Source organism: Fundulus heteroclitus, unplaced genomic scaffold, assembly GCF_011125445.2.
Source record: "Fundulus heteroclitus isolate FHET01 unplaced genomic scaffold, MU-UCD_Fhet_4.1 scaffold_217, whole genome shotgun sequence".
Classification (NCBI taxonomy): Eukaryota; Metazoa; Chordata; class Actinopteri; order Cyprinodontiformes; family Fundulidae; genus Fundulus; species Fundulus heteroclitus.
Genome location: NW_023396629.1, coordinates 1 through 12,119, shown reverse-complemented (window position 1 = coordinate 12,119; position 12,119 = coordinate 1). Strand labels below are relative to the sequence as shown.

At 42.9% G+C, this 12,119-nt stretch overlaps 2 protein-coding genes across 2 annotated transcripts; both read right to left on the bottom strand.

Moving 5' to 3' along the window:
* Nucleotides 1-1,095: 1,095 nt before the first annotated feature.
* On the bottom strand, nt 1,096-5,578 carry selplg (selectin P ligand). Its single transcript, XM_036129779.1, has one exon. It carries the CDS (start codon nt 5,518-5,520, stop codon nt 4,075-4,077), a length of 1,446 nt encoding a protein of 481 aa, XP_035985672.1. The 5' UTR covers nt 5,521-5,578; the 3' UTR covers nt 1,096-4,074.
* Nucleotides 5,579-10,103: 4,525 nt separating this feature from the next.
* Nucleotides 10,104-11,723, bottom strand: LOC118559084 (coronin-1C-like). The gene is made up of 2 exons (XM_036129777.1): nt 11,436-11,723; nt 10,104-10,431 (listed from the first exon to the last, which is right to left on the bottom strand). Exons 1-2 carry the CDS (start codon nt 11,718-11,720, stop codon nt 10,312-10,314), a joined length of 405 nt encoding a protein of 134 aa, XP_035985670.1. The 5' UTR covers nt 11,721-11,723; the 3' UTR covers nt 10,104-10,311.
* Between the last annotated feature and the right edge of the window lie 396 nt (nt 11,724-12,119).

Below are 12,119 nucleotides of genomic sequence, written 5' to 3'. Positions count from 1 at the left end.
TTGAAAACCCGTGATTTATAGCTCACCGTTTTGCGCTGTTTCAATAAAATAATAATAATTGAACTTTATTGATCTCACAATGGAGAAATTCACTTCTGCATCTTAAACACATCCCCTTGGGGAGCAGTGGGCTGCCACTGTGCGCCGCCTGGGGAGCAATTGGGGGTTAAGGGTCTTGCTCAGGGACCCAGAATGGCAGCTTGTGGGAGTTGAACTCAGAGCCTCTGGGACCGAAGCTCTGTGCTCTAACCACACGACCACCACTCCCCGTTTTATGTCGTTCTATCGCATAAAATGTCAATGAAACACGCTGAAGCTTTCAGTTTAACGTGACAAAACAGGAAAAAGTCAAAGTGATGTTAATCATTTTTACAGGACCCTATAATTAAGTGATTGGATAACAATAATAATAATAAACATCATAACCTAACCATTAACTTCAGCGCTTCTTTCAGGCGAGGCCTCAGATATGGCAGCCGATCATATCAAAGTCATGCTAATGAGTAACAGCAGACCACCGGTGGGGTTGAAATAAAATAAATAAAGGTAGTGAGAGAGAGCAGTGTGTGTGTGTGACTGACCCGCTAACGCAGGAAGAGGTTAATGTTTCCTGTGGAGACAAAACAACCGTAACAACCAGAACGAGAAGGGGGAAGGAGAGGGCCATGCACTGAGCACTGTTATAAACAATGAGGTGTTTTTCGTCCACAGGCAAACGATTCAAGCCACACGGCTCGTGTGTGACCACTTTAGGGCCCGTGTGTGCCTGTGCCTGAGTGGCTGCGTTTTTTTTTTTTTTTTTTTACACGGCTCTACTCTGTCTGTGATTGAAGACAAGCCCGGGCTTTATATGGTCAGGAGGAGCACGGGACGACGCCCGGCATCTGAAAGGTTTACACTGGTCTCGGCTTTGTTGATAGTTACTGCTGACAGATATTAGTGGCACACAAGGCACACAAAAGCGGAAAAAAAAGAGGACTTTGTGAGATGAATAAGCATTTAGAGAATGCAGGAAGGGAAGTGAATATGAAATCAAACTCCAGCGTAGGAAGAGAACGGCTGTTTGAGAAGGCATTTGTAAATAAGGGAACTGACTGAGTTTAGAGAGGATCCGGTTTTATTATGACTGTTTGCCCTTTAGAAACTTGCAAATAGAATTTACAAAAGAACTACAAAAACTGCACATTTAATAATAAAAGCTACAGATTTCAGCAAACTTACAGACTAATGGCCTCATTATTGATCCCTTTACAGCGAGCAGCTCAGCTGCAGAGAAGGACCAAAGGTTCGGTAAAACAAGCGTGTATCTTTATGTAACTCCCTAACAAAGATTCCTAATTTTGCAGATGTTAAACAACACATAGATTGTGTTTAACAGTAAAGAAAACAGATTTTAAGTCCAAGTTTAAGATGTAGAATTGGGGTTTTCGGTGCCCCAGTTTTCCTGGAGTCCCAGCTTCACTAATACTAATTTCTGTCCTCATGCAGCACCATGACATATGTGTTTTCTTTTTAAAGTCTATTCTGACGCAATCTGAGGAAAGCGCATGCATCAAAATGATTATTCACCAATCTGACAGGATGTTGTTGGAGTATTGTTAGAGATACGAGCAAACAAAATGGAGGCAAAAGAACATAAAGGGATCAGCAGCAATAAAAAAAACTTTTTTTTCTATTTGTATAGTTTATTAATATTAATCTGCACTTTCCCAGAAATAAAACATCAACTTAAACTTAACATGGTCGCCTTCTACGTCATCTTGTCCAGCACTCTGTGTGCTACGTTTATGCTTTCCTACTGAAAAACCTATGCAAAGATCCTTTTCAAAAGCTTACAGGAAAAACAAAAAGTCAAGCAGTCCTACAAGTGGAAAAACTTTTTTAACAGGAAATTCTATAGTGGATATGCAAAGACTACAACTTCCCGTTAAAGCATAACACTTTGGTCATGACAGAAAACATAAATAAGATAAGAAAACAATTTCAGACCAGTTTTTCCTGTGAAGTGTAACTAAAGAAACACAAACACACTTTTAATAGGGATGAAAGATAAATAGAATAATGTGGTTGCGTAGGTGTCTACACTCTCTTGTAACTAAGGATGTGGTCGTCATCAGAATGAAACTTTAAATTCAAGCTCAAAAGGAGAGAGAGAGCGAGAAAATCTGCCACGATCTACAAAGCCACTGATTAACTCCAAATCATAAAGTTCAACTTTTCTAGGAGGGAAATATATTGCATCAGAGGGATCACAGCATCAAAAAATAAATAAATAAATGGTATCAGTTAGAAGACGTTACAGGATTTTCCCAAAGTGTCAGCTAGACGACGGAGCACAGGGAAGACAGTCAAGGGTCAACGATGTAAAGACGTAAACTGGTCGAAGTTTCTACCAAACGACCAAACGTTAAAATAGCTGCAGGGATCTCTGGGAGGTTCTGGCTGTGGAGTGATTATTACAGTAATTTCCTAAAGTCTCAATACATCAGGGAGGTGGGACAAGGTGGCAAGACTGTGATCTAAATTCAACAATTATACATTTGGGGTCTGGTAAAAGCGTTGTGGAGGATGTGCTGTGGTCTGATGAAACCAAGACTGACGTTAATTACAAAACTTTGTTTGGCCGCAAATACGACACTGAGCAAAACCAAAAGAGCGATATCAGCTGGACCTGGGGTATTTGTCAAGGTGGGGATAATGACCAGTTCAAAATACCAGTGAAGGTTGGCACCAACACTTCAGCCTGTTATAAAAAAAGCTGAGGAGGACAAGAAGCTTCATCTTCCAGCAAGACAAAGACTCAAATGGCTCTTAGTACTGGGAAGTTCAATTTCTCTGGTTTTTAATAATAATTGGTTTCAGGCATGACTGCAGGCTCATAGACTGAGGTGAAACTTGCCAGTAGGCTACTATTCTCATCCACTTTGGATGATTTGTGTTCAGGGCTAACTGTGCCGTAAAATATCTACTTGTTGTGAACACGTTCCTTTCGTGTTTCAAGCCATAAAATGGAGAGCTCTAGGTTATCAGCTTCACATTTAGCTGAAAACAAGTAGCACTTTGCATCAAAACAAATAGTGAATCCCAGTGTTTTCTGCCTTGCGACCACCTAAACTGACAGGCCTGAAAAGGAGAACATTAATCAGCAAAAAAAAGAAGAGCTGCAGAGAGCCAAAGTTCAGGCGGGGGAAATCTGTTGACATTAATCCATTACTTCTACATTAAGACATTAAAGCCCCCATTCCCAGCTCTGTGCTCCAAACCCTAAGACACATCGACCGCTGCAGAGCGCTCATCTCCCTCTGCAAAGGAGCGGCTTCACTAGAGGAAGGTTAAAGTTTCCGACGGGCCCAGCTGGATCTGCTAATCTGTGGGGTGTGCTGGAAATTGCATGACCTGATTGGTCAGGGGTGTTTTTGCAAAGAAGAGTGCGAAAAAAACCCCCACTCAATTCAAGATATTACATGCTAATAAGGTCTTACCCTTAAAAAGAGACATGAGCCCTTAATAAAATCAAAAGGTGCCATGAAAACGAATCGGTAAGGGCGGACTCACCTATGCAAGCACATTATTTTGGTTTGTAAATTACCCCACTGCTCAAAGAGTTTTGATTTTCAGCCGAGCTGTGCGGGTTACAGGTGGAAAAAAAGTTCTGAAATAATCGGAAATAAGTCTTTCGTTTCCAACAACAACAACCGTGTGAAGAACAGAGACGTTTCTCAGCAAAGAATGACTTCCTGTCTGTTGCTGCAAAGTAAATTACCAAAAGTCCAGATGTTTGAAAGAACAAAAAAGGGAAAGTAGCTTTGATCGCTCTCTCTCCTTCCTGGTTTCCAGTCTCCCAAGGGGGGTGTGTGTGTGTGTGTGTGTGGATGGGGGGTGGATTAAAGGCGCGTGTAAAGTTATGCTCAACGTCTACATCCTTTGGGTCAAATGTCGGACACAGCTGATGAAACGATGAGTGCCTGTGGTCTGTGCATCTGTTCCTCTGTACATAACGTGTCCGCCACATGAACTCGCTCAGTCTCTTGCACCACAGACCCAAGAAAGGTCTGCTTGGCTACGTCAATCCGGCTAAACGTAGCGGTCGTTTTCCGGAAGGAAGCTGCTGAGAGTGAGATTATCCCCGCCTTCCTCGTCGCTGTCTCCTCCCAAGGGGAACACCAGGACTCCGTTGCTCACCGGGTTGCGCTGCCTTGTGTAGGCGGGACTCTTATCAGGCAGCAGAGAGGAGATGCACATCATCTCGGTGGCCGGCGGAGGTTTCCTCCCTTTGTATTTCCTCGCCGACAGCTTGATGCAAAGGACAATGGTGGAAATGACGAAGACGGTGGCCACCAGGGCCAGGACAGCGATGACGACCAGGCACTGCTTCACTACGCCCTTGGTGGAGCAGGGCAGGATCTGGCTGCTCGCGGAGCCGTTCGACGGTCCGCAGGGAGCCACTGTGGTTGACGGGACCCGGGTTGTCGTTGACGCAGGGCCACGAGGGATCAAGACGCCTGCTGGACTGGTAGAGTTGGCAGTGGTGGTGTTGGAAGAATCCGTGTAAGTGGAAGTGGAAGCCGGTCCCGTTGATGTGGGGTTGGAGCCGGTGGAGGCAGGAGCAGAACGCGATGTAGACGTGAGCTCGGAGGTGGTGGATTGAACGACCGCCGAGGTGGTTACAGAAGCGGTGGAGCCGCTGGAGGTGGCTGCACTTTGAGTGGACTCATTCGTAGCGTGAGTGGTGGGTTCCTCTGACCTAATTCCAGTAACGGACGTTGGCTGTTGCGTAGAAGCATGCGAGCCTGCAGAGGTCGTCGGAGGAGAAGTCGTGTCGGTGCGACTGGAGGCTGACGAGTGGAGGAGAAGACCTGTTGTTTGATTTGCTGCGTTCGCCGTTGTTGTACGGTCTCGAGGTTGTGTTTCACTTGTGGCTGCGGTCATGGCAGTGGACGATCGTTGCCCGCTTCCAGCCGATGTGACTTCGGTGAAAGTCTGCGCATGGCCTGTGGTCTTTGACGAGGAAACAAGGCGTTCTTTGGCCGTAGGAGCGATGGAGACAGTGGGAGATCTTGTTCTAGCTGGGAGTGTTGGACTGAGAGGCTGTGGTTCGCCTGTGCTCGCAAGCACCGCAGTGCCATTTCGTTCAGCTGCAGCTGCTGTCAACTCCACAGGAACTACATCCTTAGTCGTCACCTTTTCTGTGGGGGCGAGAGGTTTGGAGCCGCTGGTTGCAGTCGTCACAGCAAGCCGTCTGTCGCTGGTTTTGTTTCTGACGCCGTCTTCGTGAGCCGCTGTGGGCGTCGCTGCCTCCTCTGCACGAGCAGCCGCATCTGAAGGCTTCGCTGGATGCAGGGCTGTAGGCTGCAGCACGCTTGCAGATGTAGCGGCCTGCTGGTTGGTTGCGACTTCGGTCGGAACGGTGACGCTTGTGTTGCTGTTTTCTGGCGCTGAACTCACCGCAGGGTTCGCAGCAAGCAAAAGACACATTCCCCACAGCAGCGGGGTACGTTTTGTCATGCCGCGGGGCGTCATTGTTGAAGACGGGGTCTGAAATGACAGAAAAAAATCATTAGTTAAAGAGACATACAGTGCCAGTGAGAAATTTCAGTAGGTTGGTAGGTAGGTGCGCATTTCCAGGGGGCCTCTTTCTTGGTCTGCATTCTCTCAGTCCATGTTCATATGAAACAGCCTTTGCTATAAACGGCGCCAGTGTTTTAGCATCCTCCTCCAGATACTGATAAGCTTGAGCCTTTGTTTGATTCTTGGTCCTGATCATTCTGCTCAATTATCTGTTATATGGGGCAGACAGTTTGGGTCAGGTGGTGAAAACCTGGACACGATTGGCCGTTCTAACAGGAAAACTGGCTGTAATTAATGCAGCTTCTGCAATGACCTTAACCATGTTGAAAAAAAGGGAAATAAAAATAAATCAAATGAACTTTAGAAATTCTGGCCAGCAGACTGGCTAAATACCAGGCCAAACGGATGCAAGGTCCTTGCTTGTGCCTGCAGAAAAGCTGTGGGTTCTTGTACGAAGGCATATGTAGAACCATACACCCTGAAGTAAGAGCTGTTCAAATGCATCCTGAAAAAGCCTAAATTAATATATTCATGCACATATGTACGCCTCCCCCAGCGCTGTAGACATTGAGAAACCTGTGTGTCATTTCTATACCAGCAACATCTTACATATTTTGAAACCATCATGTGCCTTCACCACACCCTCTTGCTTAATTCACACTAGAAAAAAAACCCCTCAAAGAACCACAGTAAATGTAGATGTTTTGTTCTTATCCAGGTAAGATAAGATAAGATAAGATAATGATAAGATAATAGGTAATGAAGCACTCAAAGTGTAAAAAAAAAAAAGAAAAGAAGAAATGTCTCAGTATTACCACCGTGAAGTAAAAGACAAAGTTGAGCAGAGCGTCGTTACCATTCCACTAACACCGTCACACAACAGGTAGACTAGATGTCTTTGATCTTAAAAAAAAAAAAAAAAAAAACATCTCCTGAATCACCTGCTTGTGTCTTACCTTGACGTTGGACGTATTCACTGATAAATCCAATAAAAAGGTTCTCCTCAGCTCATTTCAGGCTCTCTCTGCGTACATCCTCGTGGCACTGATACAGTGACTGTTGCTCTGCTTGATGACAGAAACAGGAAATGTGTACACTCAGAAGAAGAAGAAAAAAAAAAAACCATGATGGTATATCACATTTTAGAAACGATGAGACACTACCCTGTACAACACACGTCCTCACCCATCCACTAAAAGGAGCATTTCCACTTTTTGAGGAGACGATTACTTAAATCCAGCCCTACTGGACACCTTAAAGGTGCTTCTGTTTAATAAGATGAGACGGGACTCACCTGACCAGGGTAAAGTAGAGGAGCGATCAGATTCGTTGTTGTGGAGCGCCCTTTGCATGTCTGGATTGCTAGTTTGTCTGAAATACCAGGAAGTGCTCAGTTCTGTAAAACACTCAGATGCTTGTCGTATGTCAAGCCTCTGGTCACATTTCTGCCTCGCATTTAAAGCTGGATGTCATGTGGGAGAAAAGCTCTAAATGAGAGATTTCATGGCAACGAGAGCTGACCACAGGGACAGAGGGATCAGTCATAATGTAGCGTCTTAGTGGCTGCGTTTTGAAAAAAATAAATAAAAATAAACCAGTGGAATAAACTGAAACCCCTTATCAGTGAGAAAACTTCCTGCTGAGTTAAAGTTGTGGTCAGATGATGTGATGACCGTGGCCTACATGTCAGAGCTGTGCAGAATTTGACGCTTTGCCTCCTGCTTTAAACATCCACAGTGAGACGGACATGTCCGTCTTGTGTGGAAACCATAACTGTCACTTCCTGTACTGGTGAGTCACACTGACATGTGGTTTTGTCACAACAGTCATATACACACAGTATGTTTTTGTTTAGGGGTTACCATGCAGAATTAAAACAAAATAATAATCCAACCACACAGCTTTCAAGCTTGTTTGTTTGGGAATAATTCAATCCTGTGGTATCGTGACTGTCACCTTGCTCCGTGTTCCATATACCAGATTATGTGCCAGAGGTGTCAAAAGTATTCATATCTATTACTCAAGTACAAATATAGATCCTAGGGTTTGAGAATACTCCTGCAGAAGTAGCAACTCAAACCGGTGACTCAAGTAAAAGTACAAAAGTAGCGGCTATAGAAATACTTAAAGTATTAAATTAGAAGTAATCCCCCCACCACCACCATTACTATAATTGTATAGTGTGATATTATTAAAAAAATGTGATTGAGTGTTTCACCCACATATATGTCCACTGAAAACAAACCATTTAGTACAATGCAAATATGTTAAATATGGTCCATATAGGTGCAATACTGAGTGTCAACATGGGTTTCATGGAGCAGTAAATCTGATGTTTGGTTGCCTGTAAGTATTGGTGCAAAAAGTCAAATTTCAGAGACATTAACAACCTTTTACTTATTATTGGAATGTAAATGAACATCCAAGTGTAGCTACAGGTATTGATGAGAGCAACAGATGTAAGATAACAAAACTGGACATGAAATTGAGTGTGTTACCCTCTTATAGTAACCCTTGTATGTTTGTCTGTATGCAGTAGACAGTGTTGTCAAAATGAATGATTCATCTTAGCCGTTAGTCAAAAAAAATTAAAATTAAATGAAAATAATGAATAATCCTTAAAACACAATGTTCTTCTACGTTTTGTTCCTCCTAAGTTTTGTTTAGCAAACGACTTGGTGCAGTACTGCCTCCGACCACAATCAAAATCTCTGTTCAGGTAGCGCCACTTATCTGAATATTTGTTTTTTATTGACAAGCCAGAACGAAAACAAGCTGAAATAAAATAGAAGTAATGAGACTATTATCAAAACGGAAGGAGTAGAAAGTACAGATAATTGCATGAAAATGTAAATAGTAGACGTAAAAAGTAGGCTAAAAAATAATTACTCCACTTACGCATAAATTATCAAAATTTCTACTTAAGATAATGAAGTGTTTCTACATAGTTACTTGACACCTCTGACAAACTGCAGTACTCAGGGACATCTCCTGTGGTCTGATGAATATCTAATTCAGCTGTTTGGTCATATTGACCGTCGTAACGCTTTGATGAAAAAAGGGGAAGCTTGTAAGCCTGAGAGCACCATCCCAGCTGTGAAGTACGGGGGTGGCAGCGTCATGCTGTGGGAGTGTTTTGCTGCAGGAGGGACCGGGGAGCTTTAAGCAACAACTTGAAACAGCATGTAGGATCCAAGCGTATGTCCAAATCAACAGGAGAATCTGGTGGATTCTGGGAACTTTAGCAAAGTGAACGGTTTCCATATTGGCAAGTCAAGATGCTGCATACTGACAGACTCCTAACCGAGTAAGAGCATAAGGGTCTTCACTGCAAAAAGGGAACTAAAAGTAAGTCACATTTTCTTGAAATCTGTGTATTTTTCCTTGATTTAAGCAGGTAAATAAAGGGTATCTGCCAATGGAACGAGTATATTGACCCTTTAAATAAGATAATTAGATACACTGCACTTGAGAGATGATGGAGATGAGTTGTTCCTGTTTCAAGTGCAAAAATCTTATTCCACTGGTAGATCATTTAAACTTGCCTGCTCAAATTATGGACAAATGCACTCATTTCAGGAAAATGTCCCTTGCATTTAGTTGTCTTTTTGCAGTGTTCAGGTGTATGCAACACATTTTAATTGTCCCTGTAAGCTTAAAGCCAGCTCCAGGATCTGAAAATCTAACTTTGATCAAGTCCTAAAGTATATTTGACAGGAGTTCTTAAACTCTCACCAGCCTGAACAGTGTAACTTTGACTGATGTCAATCAGTCTAGATTGCAAATGCTTATGTGATGGCAGAAGTGAAGTAGAGGAAATGCAAAATTGCCGACAGACGAGGACAAGAATGAAACAAAGAGGAAAAGAGAGTTCATGTGTAAAATTGTTTATTATGTGCACAGAGCTGTCTGTCAATAGTCCAGTAAAACACAGGCTGCGAGTGGTCCCTTCCCCTATACCAATATGCACCGGAGAGGGCAACTTTAGTTTGACCCTTAACAGTGACAAGAGGCACCACAACATGTTCACAACATTTACAGCAGGAAGATGTAACCCCCCCACCCCCCACCCTCCATCATCACATCAGGATGCCCATGGTAGATCTGAAGCCCGGGAATAACAGGAGAAAACTGTTTGGGGATTTCTGCTGTAGTCGTAAATCTGTCTGTCGCCAACGAGCGAACCGAAGGGAAGAAAACAGTCCGACACCTATTGTTTGAGAAAAAAAAAAAATTATAATCCAGATTGACTTGTACTGGTCTACCAGGTTGTGACTGGAATGTACAACGGGAGGAGAAACAACAACAACAACAACAACAACGGCAACAACGTAAAAGCAGTGCATGAAACGGCACACAATTCATATTTGGCAACACAATAAGAACAATGGAAATACTGATGCTACAGTTGTTGAGCAGTAAGTACAACCTTCACATGAGAATGCTTCACCACGTTTTAAAAAATAAAAACAGTTAAGACTTCTTTTAACAGAAAAAAAAGTCTTTTCTTCAGGAGTGAACATGAGTTTTAAAAGTTTTTTTTTTTTTTACTCTCTCTCCTCTGTGAGAGCGACAGGGGGGGCCGAGTGTGAACCAGGAGGACCGATGAGCGAAAAAATAATAGTTTGTCTTGGAATGTGGGCTTGGTCTCGACGGGCCAAGCTCTGGTGAAGCCGAATCTTGAGAATTTGGCCGCAGCGGACTCCCGAAGGAGACGGCGATCCTGGCAAGGGTCTCTGCGTCTTACATGGCAACCTTGGCGACCTGCTCTTCAAGTCGGGCGATCCGGCGGTCCTGGAGGATGACGCGGTCCCTGAGTGACTTGAACTCTCGGAGTACCTCTTCCAGTTTGTCTTCCATTTTCTAAAAAGGAAACAAGGAGAAACGTTGGGCTTTCTAAAGGATGCTTCAGATTTGCAGAAGAGAAAGAACAATTTGGATTATTAAGCAGAAAAAAAACAGCAACATCTGTTCATCTGCACCAAGTCAAATGTGATCCGACAGGCAATGACGTTTATTTTTCCCTGCAGCTGCGCTAAACTGTGAGCCAGAAAAGAGATTATGTGCTGATCCACAACTTTCTTGGGTTTTTCCAACCAAAATTATTACTGTGTGTGAACCAGGAAAATCCAGCAAACAGAAAATGTAGCTTTACAGTAATATAAGTTTGCTTAAATATTCCAATAAGGGCTGAACTATTTTGGAAAATAATCTAATTGGGATTTTTTTTTCTTAATATTGCGATTTAATGCAATTTTTCCCCCCAGTTTATTTTATCATATCTTTTTAAACATATACAAACAACAAATCAATTTGTTTCTAAATTGTTTAGTTGCTAAAAAGGCCCACAGCATCTAAACTCGGAGCAGTAATGATTGCGTTCTGCCTATGATATATTTCAACCAAAATTCCAATTTTGACTTTTGTATGCATTAACTACAAGCAACAAAAATGACCTCTAAATAAAGATGTTTGTAAACAAGGACTATTTAAAATAAGAACTTTTAACATTTCTATTGATCAGAACAGCTTTTAATTGATGCAACCAACAAGCAAGTCTATGTATTAAACTGATTGACCTGTACTTAATGCTATGTATGATTATATAAACTCTAAAACAAGTAATAAAATTAGATTATCTCACTGCTGCAACTGTCTTCCCTTCCATGTGGAGGCAAACCCACTTTAAACATTTTACTGACTCCTAAAGGGCGCGTCCGATTCACCAATTGTTATACAGCCAAAAATTGCAGAACTCTGCGATTTGGAAATTGCGTTTTTTTAAAATCGCGATTATATTGAAAATGCAATTAATTGTTCAGCCCTAATTCCAATGAAATGTTTTTATAAGTTGCATTAAAACTTACAACAGTGGATTGTGGAGAAGCATGCTTCTGGATGGTGGGGATACTTTCTGCTTTTGTGGCCGGCTTGCTCTCCAGGATGTTCGTTTTGACCACCTTCAGGTCCCGGTTCTTGGTGGAGACGTAGCCGTCTTTGAGTGAGATCAGGATCGGGCCTCCGTTCTTGCCGGCGAACCACTCCTCTGCCTCCAGGGCGGGATCAGGGCCGGCCGTGTCTGGATACAGGTCGTCCTGGAACAGATCAGACTGGGAAGAAAAGGAAAAACGATTAGGCATGGACACCAGCATACGGAGCGATAAAAGACACAATACACCCCTGCTCTAAAGCAACACCTGAGTGGTAAATTAAAACATGTTGGAATGGCCTAGTCAAAGTCCAGACCTAAATCCAAATGAGAAACTATGGTTAGACTTGAAGATCGCTGTTCACATGTGTAAATCATCCATCTCCAAAGAGCAGGAGCTGTTTAGCCTCGAGGAATGGGCAGAAATCCCAGTAGCAAGATGTGGTGAGCTCATAGAGACGTGTATCCAAAGCCACTTGCAGCTGGAACAGGTGGCTGTTATGCACGCTGAAGTTTTCTGTTACTTTGTCCCATTTGTTGTTACCTTCACACAATAAAAAATGTGGGCATGTTCTGTACATAAAATGGTTCAAAAATCTCAAACAATCAATTTGAATTCCTT

Coding starts and splice junctions, on each gene's coding strand:
- selplg (XM_036129779.1), bottom strand. CDS start 5,520: ATGACGCCCCGCGGCATGACAAAACGTACCCCGCTGCTGTGGGGAATG.
- LOC118559084 (XM_036129777.1), bottom strand. CDS start 11,720: ATGCTGGTGTCCATGCCTAATCGTTTTTCCTTTTCTTCCCAGTCTGAT. Junction 10,432..11,435: donor CTTCTCCACAATCCACTGTT/GTAAGTTTTAAT, acceptor TTTCCTTTTTAG/AAAATGGAAGACAAACTGGA.